This window comes from Amblyraja radiata, chromosome 18, assembly GCF_010909765.2.
Source record: "Amblyraja radiata isolate CabotCenter1 chromosome 18, sAmbRad1.1.pri, whole genome shotgun sequence".
NCBI lineage: Eukaryota > Metazoa > Chordata > Chondrichthyes > Rajiformes > Rajidae > Amblyraja > Amblyraja radiata.
This window is the reverse complement of record NC_045973.1, coordinates 45,176,682-45,194,934: the sequence shown is the minus strand read 5'-3', so window position 1 is coordinate 45,194,934 and position 18,253 is coordinate 45,176,682. Positions and strand designations below refer to the sequence as shown.

The 18,253-nt window shown below is 42.9% G+C and overlaps 1 protein-coding gene across 2 annotated transcripts in view; it reads left to right on the top strand.

Moving 5' to 3' along the window:
- poc1a (POC1 centriolar protein A) overlaps positions 1-18,253 on the top strand; it is a 117,686-nt gene that overhangs the window by 21,254 nt on the left and 78,179 nt on the right. For both annotated transcript variants that reach the window (XM_033037260.1, XM_033037259.1), the window contains exon 4: positions 17,880-18,059. In XM_033037260.1, the coding sequence (XP_032893151.1) occupies positions 17,880-18,059 (180 nt within the window). The remainder of the gene's footprint in view (positions 1-17,879; positions 18,060-18,253) is intronic.

The following is an 18,253-nucleotide window of genomic DNA, read 5'->3' as shown; positions in this document are numbered from 1 at the left end:
TCTGCTGTTTCCGTGTGTGTTCATCATGGATGTGCCGTATGCAGGGCATTGATGATATGGGACTGCCGTGTGGGGGAAAGGGGAAGAACAATGGAGGACCCGGTGTGGGTGGACCGCCATGAGGGAAGTGGGGGGAGAACAGTGGACAATAGGTGGGGGGGGGGGGGGCAAAGGACAATGGGGAACCGGCGTGCTTTGTAACTTTGTCAGCGCTGCAGGTGGCCGCTATTTGTATACATTGGGTATGCAAGCAAAGAATTTCACTGTGACAATAAAGTATTCCTATTCCAATATGTACCTTGCTGATGGGCACTTGGAGGAAGAAGGTTAAAGAAGGGGATGATTATTACAAGATGTCAGATCTGCACAAGTTGTTGCTTCTCACAAAGACTGAGTTCCAGTTGGTAAGCCAGAAGATGCTACATATTAAGGGTGGCACAGTTGTGCAGCTGGTAGAGCTGCTGCCTCACAATACCAGAATCCCAGGTTTGATCCTGACCTTGGGTGCTGTCTGTGTGGTACTTGCACAATCTCCCTGTGATTTTCCTCTGGGAGCTCCGGTTTCCTCCCACATCCCAAAGACGTGCAGGTTTTAGGTTAATTGGCCTCTATAAAATTGCCCCCAGTGTATAAGAAGTCAGTAAGAAAGTAGGATAACATTGATCTAATGTGAATGGGTGATCTGTGGTCATCATGGACTTGGTCGGCTGAAGGGCCTGTTTCCACGCTGTATCTCTAAAACTAAAACTTTGGGTCAACTTGAGAGAGTTTGAGCAAGGGACAGAATGGGGGAACTGTATGGCTTGCAGATAGAATAGACTGGCTGTAGAGACAAAGTCAAAATCATGAAAGGAATAAGAAGAAAGAGGAAAAAAAGTGGGGTTAAGATATGGCGTAGGTTGACTGGACAGAGAACTTTTTTTTTAAAATGCAGCTGAAATATGTGTTAATAAACCATCAAAATGCAGAAAATTTGGAAATAAAGTGGCCTCTTCTAATTCAGTAAACCTGTACTTTGTGGTGATATTTTTTCATCACCGGAATATGATCAGTGTAGTTTAAAGTTGTCTATCTGAAAATTACATGTATTATCCTGTAGACTATTTGCAGCTGTAGTGATGTTTGTATTCCAGATCCAACCATTAGCCACTGTTTTGCTGAACATTTGTGCTTGGTCCACCTAGCCCTACAGGATCTCCCGGTTGCTAACCATTTTAACCTCCCTTCCCATTCCCACGGGACCTTTCTGTCCTGGGCCTCCTCCATTGCCAGAATGAGACCACATGCAAACTGTGGGAACAACACCTATAATTCCGCTTTGGTCACTTACAACCCCAACATTGAATTCTCCAATTTTAGGTGATCTTTAACAACCACTCCCTTTGCATCCCACACCTTTTTTCCCTCCCCACGCCCCCATCCTGTCCCTAACCTGGACTCGCACCTATTTAGAGAGAGAGTCATAGTAATACAGTGTGGAAACAGGCCCTTCGGCCTAACTTGCCCACACCGGCCAACAATGTCCCAGCTATACCAGTCCCACTTGCCTGCACTTGGTCCATATCACTCCAAACCTGTCCTTTCCATGTACCTGTCTAACTGTTTCTTAAACGATGGGGGTTCTTTCCACACCCTACTCCCACAGTCTTTTAGATTTCACAATTCGTAAGTCTTTAGTCCTGTCTCACACCTTCTGCTTTTATCTCTGGCCTTGGTTCCAACCACCTGCCTCTAAAACCTCCCTCGCCATTGTCCATTTATTACCTGCTACGTTTTGTTCTGCCTCTTCTAGCTTTCATCAACCCTACCTCCCACCCGCCCCCCACAAATCTATCTGAGGATGGGTTCCGACCCAAAATGTCGCCTATCCACGAGCTCCAGAGATGCTGCCTGACTCGCTGAGTTACTCCAGCACTATGTAAACTAGCATATGCAGGTCCTAGTTTCTAAATACCTTCACCACACAGTAAAACAATTCTTACCTAGAGTGTTATTTTGGCACTTGCTTTTTTCCAAAATAAAAAGAAGCTATTGATGGTACAGTAACATGGGGGATTTGTCACTTGGTTCTGCAGTCAGCTGTTCATTCGTAGAAGTTCTTTTCGCATAGCTCCCATATTTTGATTTTATTTGTTATTTTAAGGTCCTGAACGTATTATTAACTTTCACTCCAACACAATAATTAGGGTTGCAGTGAGTGCATTATTTTCTCGGGTACAATTCTTGAAATGAGATATTAAACTAAGTTTTGTTTAACTATTAAAGATCATGTTGACTTTTTAAAGGATGGACATCTTTATAACACAGAACAGTGCAATAACAGACTCTGCGGCTCACAATGTCCATGCAGAACATGTTGCCAGGTTAAACTAATCTGCTCTGTCTGCACGTGATCTATATCCCTCCATTCTCTGCACATCCAAGTGCCTATCTGAAAGCGCCTTAAATGTCACTATAGTATCTTCTTAGGCCACCCCTGTCTGTACGTTCCAAGCACCCACCACTCTCTGTGTAAAGAATCACCACATTTCCAAGTCAGACTGGTGTACAACTTGGTGGGGAAAGAAGGTGGTGTAATTTTGTCGTCCTCCTTGAGCATTGTTCTCTATGGTGGTGGAGGTCACAGCCCCTTAAATACCCACAATAGTATCTTCCTTCGCCACCCCTGTCAGCACATTCCAAGCACCCACCACTTTGTGTAAAGAACTTGCTGTGCACAGCTCCTTTAAATTTTCCCCCTGTCATCTTAAAGTATACCTAGGTACGCAAAACAAAGCAAATCACTGTGACAAGTCACATGTGACAATAAAAGTATCTAATCTAATCTACTTGGACATTTTTGCCAAAGATCCTATAGCAAGATAGTCCACTCGACGAAAAAGCCGTAGTAATCATGGGTAACCTTCAGCACCATTTCCGTAACCGGCTTCCGTCTCCGCACCAAAGATCCCATAGCGGACCAAAGATACTAATGCGGAGACGGAAGCCGGTTACGGAAACATCCTCGCAAAAATCAAAGGTAAAAATCTTCTCCTCATTTTCTTTCTGCCTCTCTGCCTCGCAATAAAAAGCACAAAGATGCCTATGTTCCTTCCACATCGTGTGGGGAGTCTGGCCCGGATCAGTACGGCTGGGACGCCAGGGTATAGTTGCGGGGAGGTTGGCAATTTCGGGCCTTGAGTCCGAAATAAAGTTTATCATTATATTTAAAAATCTGGAGAAATATATATATGTGTGTGTTATATGATTATATACATCTATATCATATTCATATATGTGTGTATGTGTGTTCTTTCCTACACAATCTAATCAGTTGTATGGTCACTGAATAAAATCATCCTTAAGTTATACATCATTTGTTAATCTTGCTCAAAACAAATTTTATTTTGTTAAATACTTCATTTAGATAACCCCACCATTACAGACAGATCTCATTCCACTCTCTGGCTATTGGGAAGCCCACACCCATTTTATTGTTGAAAAACAATTCCATAGACACAAAAAGATATTAAGGAACAGTCCAAGAGTAGAGCAACTGGAATCTTCATATTGCAATTATTTTACCAAATACCTCAGTTGTGAACAGTGATTAGATGAATTACAGAGTGCAAGTTTAATACAAAAATCAACTCAAACACAGCAAATGAGCCATTTAAAAATATTTTTTTTTAACATTAAAAAATAAAATTAACAGAATTAGATATTAACATATTAATCATTAACAAAAATTAGAATTAACAGAATTATGAATCTAACCCTATATCACACATACACAAACTGTTCCCCCACAATGCTAATTACACTGCGGGAGGTATAAGCAGTCGGGTCGGGTTACTGAAATGGCCGAAGAAAAGGCCGACGTTCCGCTCCGTTGCGTACTACACGTCAGCCCATTGGATTTAGCAGGAGTGGACTATCTTTAGGATCTTTGATTTCCACCCTGGTAAAAAGGTTCTGACTGTCTACCCTTTGAATACCTCTCAGGATTTTTATATAGTTCTATCAGGTCGCCCCTCAACCATTAACGTTCAAGAGAAAATAATCCAAGTTTGTCCCCCTTTTCTTTATAGTTAATATCCTCTAAGAACCTCTTCTGCACCCTATCCAAAACCTCCACCTTCTTTCTGTAAAGGGTTGCCTAGCACTGCGCATCCAAAGCAAATTCCATCTGTTTCATTGCATAATTTTTTTCATTCAAATGATTATCACATTTGTGCAACTGTTACTGTAGCCCAATAATTTACAATATTTTTGCACAATATATGGCATTACAAACATATACTTGTACATAACATATATTTATTTTTCTTATTTACTTCAAAACAGACACTAGATGGTGCTGTTGCCACTGCTCTATTAAAAATTGAAAGGTTAGCCATTTAAACTCAGTCGCATTGGCTAAATGTGCACTATAGTAGCTGTTATATATTATACTCTTTTTTTTCCTCCAAAATTCTGTTTAATTGAAGTCAAAATGTCCAATACTATTTTGTGCAATACTATTTTTAATTTATGATTTGGGGTGCGAGCATTGCTAGCAAGAGCTTTATTTATTGCTCTTCTGAAGGTGGTGGTGAGCCACTTTGTTTCATATTTTCTGGTGAAAGTACTCCTATAATGCTGTTGCTTAGTTCTGGGATATCGATCCAGCAAAAATGAAGTAACAGCACTACATTTCCAAGTTGGACTGGTGTGTGACTTGGGGAGGAACCTGTAGGTGGTGTCATTTTCTCATCACCCTGTTCTAATTTTCTCATTATCCTATATATATATATATATACTCCTCATAGTTTTTATACGCTCATTGGGTGCCTCTCCAGCCCCTGGAAAACTCTCTTCCATTCGGAAAAAAACAGTCTTGTAGCTGAAATGCTCCACACCAGGCAACACTCTGGCAAATGCACTCTGGACCCTCTTCAATCATGCCCTTGCTGTTCTGTGGTAACCAGAATGCCACATAGTACCCAAGATGTCACCTTACTAATATTTTAGATATTTGTAATTTCTCTATTGTGTTCTGTCCCAGCAAATGAAGGAGAGAATTCTGTTTGTCTTCTTAAACACTACCTTGTCTGCCTATGATATTGCCTTTCAAGGTTGCTCTGCTCCTTAGTACTCCCAAAGAACCTTCCAATCCTTGTGCATTTTCCAGACTTATTAGTCCTCCTAAAATGCCTGACCTCACATTTTTAAGATTACATTTCATCGACCATTCCTCTTCCCATTTAACTCACTCATCAGTATCCTTCTGTAGCTGAAGACCACTTTCATCATTATTAACAGCATTTTTGTAATGTCATCTGGGAACACATTAATCATACCTCCTCCATTCATATCCAGATAATATACCAAACAGCCAAAATCTCAGTTCCGTTCCCTGCACTTTAATCTGGTCCCAACGTTCCAATCACAAAACAATTCTTGACGTCTGCATCTTTCCACCATTGATACAAATACATCGATAGATGCTCCTGAACACATCATCAGTGATGTAACCTAGGGTCATTGGGTGTTTCGGGTCTTTCAACATCAGACACACTCACCCAGGCGACCCAGCCGTGGTTGATCAGACCATGACTTGTGTTCAGGTGGCATTCGCTCCTCCCCATGGACCTCCTCTCCTGATCCAGATCCATCTTGATGCCTTCTCCGCTGTCTCTGTGGTGTTCTTGATGGCCCTTCTCCTTGCCACTCCGTTGATGCCCTGTGCATTCAAGGCTTTGTAGAGCGATTGCCCTGCAAATCTTCTGCAGCCAACCTCGATGGGCATACACCTTGCCTTCCAGCCCTGTTAACGGCAGTCTATGACCAGCTCTTCATACTTGGCCATCTTCCTCTCGTGGGCCTCCTCCAGATCATATAACCATATAACAATTACAGCACGGAAACAGGCCATCTCGGCCCTACAAGTCCGCGCCGAACAATTTTTTTTTCCCTTAGTCCCACCTGCCTGCACTCATACCATAACCCTCCATTCCCTTCTCATCCATATGCCTATCCAATTTATTCTTAAATGATACCAACGAACCTGCCTCGGTCCTCCCACGGCACTGTCAGTTCCAACAAGACGATGTTTTTGGTCGCCTCTGAGACCAGGAGGATATCTGGCCTCAGGGTGGTCGTGGCAATGTGCTGTGGGAACTTCAGCTGTTTCACCAGGTCTACGGAAAGCTGCCAGTCCTGCGCAGTCGCCAGGATTCCTGACTGATTCCTGGCTGCTGTGTTCTTGGCAGCTGCACTCCGGCCTTCACGAAGGTGATCATCTGGGTGGTGGGGCGTTCTCGTCTGCAGCTGCTGATTCCCATGCTGATGGCTTCTGCAATGGGTTTGAGAACCTGGTCGTGACGCCATGTGGACCGGCCCTGCCCAAGAGACTTTGGGCAACAGCTCAGGATGTGTTCCAACGTCCCCTTGCCTGAGCATTGCGGGTAATCTGGAGATTCCGCTTTGCCCCAGATTAAGAGGTTCGATGGGCTGGGCAGGACATCATACACTGCCTGGACCAGGAACTTGATGCGCTGTGGTTCAGCCTGCCAGAGCTCAGTCCATGTGACTTTTCGGTCCATGGCCTGCTCCCACCTTGTCCAGGCTCCCTGCTGCCTCAATCCAACTGCTCTGGTACACCTCTTCTCCTCCACCACTGCCCTCACTTCCTCCTGGACCAGCCTGCGCCTCTCCTTCCCCTTGGCCTTGTCAAACTGGGGAGATGGGAAGATTCCCAGGCCTGCTCTTCCCCGAGTCACTGTTCCCACCAGGACTCTGTGGCGTATCCGGGACTATGCTTGCAACACGGCTTCACCGGCTCTCCACTTCCTCCCAGTTTTCACCTCCACCCCTGCTTGAGCCACCTTGGGGTCGCTGGAGTCCCTGTAGAGCATCACCTCTCTGGCCCGAGTCACCTTGAACTCCTCCTCCAGGGACTTCAGGGGCAGCTGGAGCTTGGTGTTATTTCCGTAAAGGGCGATGCTGCTAAGGCTCCTGGGCAGTCCCAGCCACCTTCTGAGAAAGCTGCTGACTTTCCTCTCCAATCTTTCTACGATGGATATTGGGACTTCGTAGACAAGCAGTGGCCAGAGTATCCTTGGCAGGATACCATGATGGTAAATCCATGCCTTGAACTTGCCGGGAAGCCCCGACTGGTCCACTGCTCTCGACCAGCTCTCCAGCTCCTGCAGGTTGCCTGGACAGATGCTGTATCCTTCAGGCTGCTGTTAAACACCTTGCCAAGACTCTTCACTGGCTTTTTGGAGACATTTGGGATTGGTGACCCTTCGATGCTGAAGCAGAACCTGTCCATGACTTTGCCCTTCTTCAGCACCAGTGACCTTGATTTTCCTGGCTTAAACCTCATCCTTGCCCATCCAATCAGTTTCTCCAACCCCTGCAGGATCCACCTGCTTCCTGGCACTGACTCAGTGGTGACAGTCAGGTCGTCCATGAAGGCTCTGATTGGTGGTTGGCGCATTCCTGACTTGGTCCGTGGGCCCCGGCACTCTGGCTCAGCAGACTTGATGATCATGTTCATCGCCAAGGCAACAAGGATCACAGAGATGGTACAGCCTGTGATGATCCCAACCTCTAGTCTGTGCCACTCTGATGTTACTGACCCTGATGAGACTCTCATGCTGAACTGGTTGTAATAGTCCAGGATGAGATCTGCCACTTGGCCCTGCACATGATGCTTGGCCTTGACTGTCTGGATCAGCTTGTGCGGGATGGAGCCGTAGGCGTTGGCCAGGTCAAGCCAGAGTACTGTCAGGTCTCCCTTGTTCTCCCTGGCTTCTCTGATGAGCTGGGTCACCACTCCCGTGTGTTCTAGACACCCCGGCACTCCAGACAAGCCTCCCTTGTGCACTGAGCTGTCGATGTAGCCATTGCTGGAGAGGAAGTTGGTCAGCCGCCTCGCCACTATGCTGAAGAAGATCTTGCCTTCAACGCTTAGCAAGGAGATGATCTGAACTGATCGATCGTCTTGGAATCTTCCTCCTTTGGGATCCAGACTCCTTCAGCGAATCGCCACTGCTGCGCCACTTTTCCTCTCCTCCAGATGACTTTCAGGATCTTCCACAGCCGTTTCAGTAACAAGGGGCAGTTTTTGTAGACCCTGTAGGGGACTCCGCTCGGGCCAGGGGCTGAGCCAGCTCTTGCTCTCTTCACAACGTCCTGGACCTCTTTCAGGAGTGGCTCTTTACTATCAAACTCCTTGATGGGTGGAGGTGGATTTATCAGGATGTTGCACTGGCCCAGCTCCTGCTGCCTGACGGGGTCACTGTAGGTCGTCTGGATGTGCCGGTCGATCTCCTCCTTAGAGCAAGCCAAACTCCCACTGCGCTTCTGCCCGATTAGTTGTTTGGTGAAGCCGAAGGGGTTGGCTATGAAGGATGCTCGCTTCCTGGCTCTTTCCTTCCGGCGTCTTCGGTGCCACTCAGCTCTACGGAGGGGCATCAGCTTCTTCCTCAGGATGGTTCGCAGCTCAGCCAAGGGGGGACGTTGCTCTTCCCTGGCCTCTTTATACTGCTTCTTGAGGGACTTCAGCTCCTGCCGGATCTTGTGGATCTTCGTTGCTCGTTGGTTCATGGTGAAAGGTGTTCTGGCCGGCTTCTTCTCCACTGCTCCAAACCTTTCCACAGCTAAGCTGATGATGATTGTCGTCATCGTCCGCAGCCTTCGGTCCACGTCTCCCTTCGCAGTTGCTTCTAGCACCTTGTCGATGTCCTCGTTGAACTGATGCCAGACTGCCATCTTGCAGGCCTGAGGCCATTTGACTCGAACCTTCTCCGGAGAACTGTCCCGAGGGACTAGTTGCGCCACTTGGAGGCTTCGGGCTCTATGGGGTGATTCCGGGCCCGGCTCCTCCTGCGTCTCACCAGGTAAAATACTTGTGCGTTGTGACACTCCCTGTCCCTCCAAACACTTCATCCGGGTCTGGTGAATCTTCAGGCCTCGGCTGTTCTTGCAAACCTTACCACATCTGCATTTGATACTCATAGTCGGTTGTCCATTGCCATTAGTCGTTAACCTTTGATCCGTCCAATTGAGGTGCTCATCCTCCCCCCCTCTCGGGCACCTCTGGGGTTATTTTTCCATGTGTTTTTCTGTAGCGTGATTTGGGTCTCCTCCTCTCAGAGGATGCGGTTTGGGCTGCCAACCCGCCCCGCCCCGGTTGCCGTCTTTCCGAGCTGTCCACTGTCTCTCCAGTCGTCACCACCCTATTCTTGGTTGTCAACCAGTCTATTCCTGGTCGCCTTTGGTTTCACCAGCACAGTGATTGATACAAATACATTGATAGATGCTCCTGAACACATCATCAGTGATGTAACCTAGGGTCATTGGGTGTTTCGGGTCTTTCAACATCAGACACCCTCACACAGGCGACCCAGCCGTGGTTGATCAGACCACGACTTGTGTTCAGGTGGCATTCGCTCCTCCCCATGGACCTCCTCTCCTGATCCAGAGCCATCTTGATGCCTTCTCCGCTGCCTCTGTGGTGTTCTTGATGGCCCTTCTCCTTGCCACTCCGTTGATGCCCAGTGCATTCAAGGCTTTGTAGAGCGATTGCCCTGCAAAACCTCTGCAGCCAACCTCGATGGGCATACACCTTGCCTTCCAGCCCTGCTTACGGCAGTCTATGACCAGCTCTTCATACTTGGCCATCTTCCTCTCGTGGGCCTCCTCCAGACGGTCCTCCCACGGCACTGTCAGTTCCAACAAGACAATGTTTTTGGTCGCCTCTGAGACCAGGAGGATATCTGGCCTCAGGGTGGTCGTGGCAATGTGCTGTGGGAACTTCAGCTGTTTCACCAGGTCTACGGAAAGCTGCCAGTCCTGCGCAGTCGCCAGGATTCCTGACTGATTCCTGGCTGCTGTGGTTCTTGGCAGCTGGACTCCGGCCTTCACGAAGGTGATCATCTGGATGGTGGGGCGTTGATTTCAGATCCAATTTGTCAAATTGCTCTGGATCCCGACGGCTCTTAGCTTTTGGACCAGTTACTCATTTGTGATCTTGTCGTGGGCCTTCCTGAAGTTAATGTAGACTGCACCAACCACATTATCCTTTCAACACATTTAGTTAGATCTGAAAAATACACCTAAATGAGCCTAATGGGATTGCCATTTGGAGGCACACTGGCTCCCCTTGATTAATTTTGGTCTCTAAGTGCAGACCAATCCTGTGCCTCAGAAATGTTCCAATATTTTTTCTGCCATAGATGTTGAATTCACCATTTATAATTAATGTCCAAAACTGTTCTTAGTTTGTACAGGATGAGACCCTATCATTGGGAGTGTTTTCTCCTTTTTGTCTACTGATTTTAGTTTTGACAAGATTCCTTGGTGTCTCATTCCAGATAAATCTGTCACGATTGTGTAAGCGTTATGTGATTTGATTATCATGACACCCAATGATTTGCTGCTAATTGAAAGTAGATTGATAGGATGGGTATTAGCTGGATTTGACCTATTTTTGTGAGATAGGACATTTCTGGGCAATTTTCCACTTTGCTTGGTAATCGTACTGAAATTGCTTGGATAGAAGGATGATTATTTACAGTGTTACAGCTGGGGTGTTTTGTTATGTTTTCTAAAGTTAGCTTGATCCAATACTCATACCTGTTTCCTGATGTTGAATCGAGTGAATCGATCGAAATATACAAACACTGTTTATGGAAAGACAGGGTGGGTATAATTTGAGAGGGGAACTTAATTTAAAAAAATTCAATGTCAGAACAACTCTTAAAAGTATGTGCATAGCAATCTGTGGGGTGAATTTGTGGAATGGTCTGGAACAGGAGATAAAACTTAGCACAAACATAATTCAGTTTAAAAAGATGTACAAAAACACTTTTTTAAAAGGATATTGGGATGAGGATTGGTGATTGTGAGTGGGATATTTGTTATACTGATTATATTGGGAAGGGTGATTATAGGTGATGGGTTGTATATATGACTAAGAGATACTGTATGATATATGAGGGTTATTTCTTTTTTTTCTTCTTTTTCTCTCTTTTTTTTTGTATGGCTTTGTAAATATTTGATTAGTGTATAAATGTAAATAATTTGGTGTACATATAGCTGCTGGTGTACATATAGTGTACATATAGCTGCTAAATATGTATAAGATAATTATAAGCAGTTGAATAAGGGGTGGGAATTAATAAGCTTTGGCTTCTTCCTGCTCTTTTTCGGACACATACGATTTCATTTATTTATAAATATTCTTTATGGCACTTTATAAATATTCTTGTTTTTTTTTTGTTTTTTGTATGCTGTTTCACACTTGCTTTTTATTCTTTTATTCTGTTCGAAATAAAGAATAAAATAAATAAAATAAATACATTGTTTGAAGATTGGTGTTTTTGGTGGTGGTCTTGGGAGGAATCTGAAATACCACACCTCTGCTCCTGCTTCATCTTTGTGTTTAATACTTGCATGCTGAATCCTGCCACAGTTGATGGTGCAGATGCTTTTGGAGTTGCCTCCTCCTGTTAGCTCTTTACCCCTGGACTGGAGCTGTTGTAACCAGATATGCCAGGATTGCAAAACTGATTAGATCTGTTGATTGTGGGATTACTTGGCTTTGTTTATTGCATGCTTTGCTGCAAGATCTCTAGGTTGTAATCTCACTTTAATGCTTATCTGGGCTGCTTCCTGCATATCTTTCTGCACTCCACATTGTAACAAGATTGTACCCCTGGCATATTAATTGTAATGCTAGCAGGAGAGTGCTTTTTCTGTGCCTGGATTTGGTCTATAGAACAATGCCAATTGATCATTCTGGTTTTATCACTTTTCTGGTTGAAAATAGCAATTGTGATGATCTGAGTGGGGATTTCGAGTCTGGTTAAGAAGCAATCATATGTTGCATATTTGGGATGGCATCTAGATCAAACGTGTTGAGGGTGGCAGATTTTTCATCCTTCATGTCGTTAGTGAACCAGATTATTTTAAATATGGCAATCTTTAGGACTGGTGTAAGGTTTCGATCTGAAATGATGACCATTCCTTGTCTCCACAGATGTTGCATTTTTGCTCTAGATTCCAAGACTTGGGTCTCGTACCACTAGCCCACTGCAAATTATCTTCAAAGCATGCCCACTTTGGAGAAGTTCTCCCCTCTCTTCGACAGGAGTTCTGTCATTCCCATCTCTCCTTGTTCTCCCTCTGTTGTTTCAGTCGCTGAACAGTAATGGCTTGAAGGTGATGTGAACAAAACCCCCTCATGAATGGCTACTGTTAGTAATTAGAAACCAACGAGCCAAATGGAAAGTAATCAGAGTTTATGTCCTCAAAATTATTGTTATTGATGTTGCTTGGAAATGTGTATGCTTGGTGAGTCTTGCTAAACATATTAGCAAATTGTACATTGAAAACAGCAGATTGGTTATAAAGTGTTTTGTACACATATTGAGAATGATCTGCCTTTTTAATTCCTATGAATTGCAGAAAATCATTATGAATTTTGGTTATGAAATAATATGAACATACTTGATTTAAAAGCAAAATTGTTGTTAATATATTGAAGAAATTTGGTGCTCACTTACTCTGGTTCATTTGAAAATCACAATAATATCTTAACATCTTCTGAATAAAATCTCCTCAATCCATTTATAGAAAGGTTCATGACCAAGAGAACTGATGATTAAATGTAAAGGTCTGAAAGTACTTCTAGGTTGTTGCTGGGCAACACTGAGTGTTCAAATAAAAATCACAAAATAAACGTAACAATGATGGTTGGTGATAAAGAGAGGTGGTAACTATATTTAGCAGCATAGGCTTAATGCATTGTTTTCACATACAGGCCTTGAGGTTGTGCTCTTCAATTAAAAATGCGGGAATGTCATATTTTTTCAGGTGTGTGATGTGCTTCTCCAACAGTAATCAAAAATAAATGCCATTTTACTTAGAATCCTTTTAATACAATGCCAAAAATGAACAATAGTATTAAACACTTTGGGCTGGATGTTTACAGTATTTCCGGATGACACTGTTGCCATTTGTCATTTTAAGTTGCAACCTGGTCAGGGCTTCTATACATGTTTAGTTCAGTGTGCAGAACCATTGATTCTACTTTGGACTATAGGAATAAGATGAATGGAATTACAAAGAGAGTGGTGAATCTGTGGAATTCTCTGCCACAGAAGGTAGTTGAGGCCAGTTAATTGGCTATATTTAAGAGGGAGTTAGATGTGGCCCTTGTGGCTAAAGGTATCAGGGGGTATGGAGAGAAGGCAGGTACAGGATACTGAGTTGGATGATCAGCCATGATCATATCGAATGGCAGTGCAGGCTCGAAGGGCCGAATGGCCTACTCCTGCACCTATTTTCTATGTTTCTATGAAAAGGGGATTTTAGATTTTTTTATACAACTAGAACAAAAAAAACCCCAGGATCTTTGGCCCACAATCTTGCCTATCTAATGTTTTCTAAGTGTTGCTATTGCATCTGCTTCTACCATTTCTCCTGGCAGCAAGCTCTAGGCACTGTCCTCCTTCTGTTTAAAAACAAATCTTTCCTTGAAATTCACCTTTAACCATTCTCCCTCTCACTTTAAAACTATGCCATTTAGTAATTGCAATTTTTATTCCAGGGAGAAAGAATCTATCTTCCATATCTATGGCTATCATAATTTTATATGGTTTTATCAGTTCATCCTTCAGACTCCTCTGCTCAAGTTGGACAATCCACATTTGTCCAATTTCTCCTTATATTGAATAGCTGCCTTCCCAGACAAGATCTGGTGAATCTACCATGCATTCTCTCTGAAGGCTCCATAACCTTCCTTTGGTATGATGACCAGAACTGTGCACAGTATCCAAATATAATGTAACCAAAGTTTTATACAGATGCAACACACCATGTCTACTTTTATACTCAATGCCCTGACCAATGAAGGAAAGCAGGCCATTTGTCTTCTTTACCATTCAATACTACTTGCAGTGCTGTCTTCAGGGAGTTGTAGACTTGCACCCCAACATCACTTTGTATATCAGTGCTCGTAAAAGTTTTGCATACTTTTCTCTTGCTCCCAAAATGCACCACTTCACACTTCTCCAGATCAAACTTCAGCTACAGTTCTCTAATCTACTTTCTGAATAATTATTTGAGAACCTCACAATCTACAATTAACATTTAGTGTCATCTTGCTAATCAGATCACCTACATTTTTATCCAAATTACTTAAGTGGTCAGTTTTGTTAATTTATGTTTTTTAAACTTTTTTGCATATGCACAGGTCATCAATCTTCTAGCTAGTACCTGTTGTAATCCTAATTTGCCATCTTTATCCATTATACCAGCAACTCTGTCATCTGCAATAGTGACATTTGTAAATTTGTCATGCCACTTACATTCTCATCCAAATCGTGAACATAAACAACCGTGGATCCAGCACTGATCTCTGTGGCACAACACATGTTACAAGGCCTTCAATGTGAAACATGAGCCTCAACCACCAATCTCTATTTCCTACCTTCAAACCAATGTTTTACTGCTCTGATTTTGCAGAAACGATTTGAGTAATAGTCAAGTTTAGTTTATATGAACTTGTGGTTTATATATATTTTTGGCAGAGGAGGATAAATGTTTTTTTGGACATTCAATATGGCAGTTATCTATTGGTCCTGGCAGAGGAGAGAGGAAGTAATAAACTGGGTGAAAATGGTCCTTGATAATGTAGGCTTTCCTGAGACAGCATAAAATGTAGATGGTGTTAATGTGGCAGGCTGGTTTGTGTGATGGACTGTTATATGTTGTTACTATAAATTTTGTTATAGTAATAAGTATTCTTAATGAGCTATTTCAACCCTTTCTCTGCATGATCAGATGCCGAGATATCTTTGCTGTAGCAACCACAAGTATATTCGCTGTTCTAGCAATGATTGAGCTATAAAAAACTCACAATGGGGATAGTTCTTGGCATTACCTGTGCCAGGATCTAGTTAGCTATTCTTACTACTGCACACACTGTACTGTTTTTGTGAGCTATGTCCCTCTGGAACCATTTAGTTCACATTCTCATTGTTCATGCTTCCTTGGTCTCATTACCTTGTATTTGTTCACATTACATGCCATTTGCCTCTCATCAACACAACTTGGACCTATTCAAATCCCATTGGTGTTTCGTTTGTGGTTTATTATTTTCCTGTCATCCACACAATTACGCTGATCTGTTTTGGTGTCCAGCTCCAAGTTATTTAAATATGCATTGCCTGAACTGGACCTGTGGTACACTGCTGGGCACCTCTTGCCATTTCAATGTAGTTTCACTGATATCCAATTTGTTTTTCCTGCTTGACTCTAATTCAACATATTTACACCATACCGACTGGTGAAATCCAATTATATTACATTCACAGAATTCCTGTCATTTACAGGAAGAACTCCGATACAATTATTATGCAAGACTTGCTTACATTGAACATCTAAAAATACAACACAAGACCAGGCCCTTCAGCCCACAATGTCTGTGTTGAACATGATACCAAGTTAAACTAATCTCCTTTATATATCCGAGGATACTGTGGGAACTAGAGGAAATTGCAGGTGCCCTGGCTGAGATTTACGAGCCATCATTAAATACAAGTGAGGTGCCAGAAGACTGGAGGGTGGCATATTTTGTGCGTCTATTTAAGAAGGGCTGCAGAGAAATGCTTGGGAACTACATGCTAGTGAGCCTAATATCTGTGGTCGGAAAGTTACTAGAGAGTGTTCTGAGGGATAAGATATACATGCATTTGGATGGACAAGGGCTGATTAGAGGTAGTCAGCATGGTTTTGTACGTGGGAGATCATGTCTCACGAATCTGAGTTTTTTGAAGACGAGACCAAAAAGGTTGTTGAGGGCAGAGTTGCAGACTTTGTGTATATATGGATATCAGCAAGGCATTTGACAAGGTTCCACATGGTAGGTTTCTCTTGAAGGTTAGATCGCATGGGATCCACCGAGAGATAACTGAATGGATAGAATAGTGGCTTCATGGAAGGAAGCAGAGGGTGATGGTGGACAGTTGTTTTTCAGACTGGAGGCCTGTGATAAGAGGTGTGCTGGGCACATTACTGTTTGTCATCTATATTAATGATTTGGATGAGAACATACAAGGCATGATTAGCAGGTTTGCAAATGACACTAAAATGAATGGTATGGTAGATAACAAAGATGGTTGTCAGAAATTGCAGCAGGATCTTGATCGGTTGGGCAGGTGGGCTGAGGAATGGTTGATACCATTTAATACAGAGAAATGTGAGGTGTTGCATTTTGGGAAGTCTAACAAGTGCAGGACGTACACGGTGAATGGTCAGGGTCTGGAGAGTGCTGTAGAGCAGAGGGATCTAGGAGTGCAGGTGCATAATTCCTTGATGGGGCATCACAGATAGATGGGGTGGTCAACATCAGTCAGTATTGAGTATAGAAGTTGGGAAGTTAGTATATAGATGTGTAAGATATTGGTGAGGCCACATTTAGAGTATTGTGTTCAGTTTTGGTCGCCATGTTATAGGAAGGATGTTGTCAAGCTGCAAAGGGTGGGGGATGTTGGTCGATGTGGGGAAGTTGGGCCAAAAGGCTTCTTTCTACGCTGTATGACTCTCTGATCACACCTGGCGGCATGTTCTAGGCACACAACATTTTCTGCGTATACAAAGAAACTTGCCCCGCATATCTCTTTAAAAACCTATCCCCCTTTGACCATAACGCTATGCCCTCTGCTGTTTGACATTTCCACCATGGCGAAAAATGGTCTGACAAGCTACCCTTTCTGTGTCTCTCATCATTTTGTATGGTTGCATCAGGTTTCCTCTCAATCTTCGATGCTCCAGAGAAAACAAAACAATCCAAGCTCAATTTGATTGATTCCTATTTATCAAGCTTTGGCCCATTTTTGTGTTTCTTAATCCTCATTCTTATGGGGTATTTTACCAACATTATAATCATCTGGGGTTGGGGGGGAGGATATCTGCACTACTATAATTTATACCTTATTTTAAAACCAGTTGACCAACAGAAATAAATCACCTTTAAATTATTGATAGTTGAAGCAGGAGAAGAAAACAAACATGGTCAAAAATGCTGATTATGCAATGTGCCTCTCTTCATCCATCCCTCGTATTGACTCCAAGGACACCATATTCAGATCCAACACCAACACATGACAACTTTTGTGTCATGGTTGAACCAGCAGGTTAAAGGTTTTTGCATTGGGCAATATAATTTTTGTGTTCGTGTTGAACCATATGTAGGTTCTAATCTACAGACATATTCCATTTTTGGAAAATAAACTTCACATTTGCCTTGGATGCTTTCATTAAAATTCAACAAAAGTATCCTGATGCACTGCTAAAGTCTATGTATAGATGAATGGAGTGGAAGGAAGTTGCAGATCTATGGCAAAGTGTGGAAAAGTGCTTCTTGTGACTTAGTTCTCATGGATGTTAATTAATAATTGTAGATGTTCTTATGTGGCTAGCATACAAATTGTTGCTAGGTTGGGCACCATCTTGCCATCAGAGAGGATGTGCCAATCATGTAATTATGCCTCAGAATGGCAACCTCTATGACATATTGATTAATATATTAATGGACTGCATTAAAAAAAAAAGCTGGAAACATGAATTTAACAAGCCTGTTGAAATTTGCCTTGTATTAAAATGCATGCAGTTATCTTTCACCTTTCTGCATTCCTTTCTCTTGGTCTCTTTAGTTCCTACCTCCTCTCTAATGAATTAATTCTTTCTTGCATAATATTGGGAACTTGGGTAAGGTTGGAAGTGTCCTTTTGTTCAGAGAAATTAATGTAGTCTATTGTTCTACATGTGGTCTGTGATTTTCTGTGTAGTACTGTATTTTATGGATTGACTAAGTTTTTCCTTGTCCCGTTCCTTATTAGGAAAGGCGAGTCAACAGTATTAAAAGCTCATACAGGGACCATACGAAGTGTTCAGTTCTCCAGAGATGGACAATTGCTAGTTACTGCTTCTGATGACAAAACGATTAAAGTTTGGACGGTTCATCGTCAGAAGTTTCTTTTTTCTCTGAGCCAGCATATAAATTGGGTCCGTTGTGCCAAGTAAGAACTTTAATGTTAGCAATTAACCTATAAAAGGAAAGAGGTGGAAATGGTGGGAGGTGTGATATTGCATGTACTTTGAAATTTACAATAGTCCCTCTATGATTGCATGTAATCAAAGTAGATTTATAATAAAATTGTAAAACTGTTTGTACTGATATAGACTGAGGAAGAGATTATCTGATTTTTTTTTT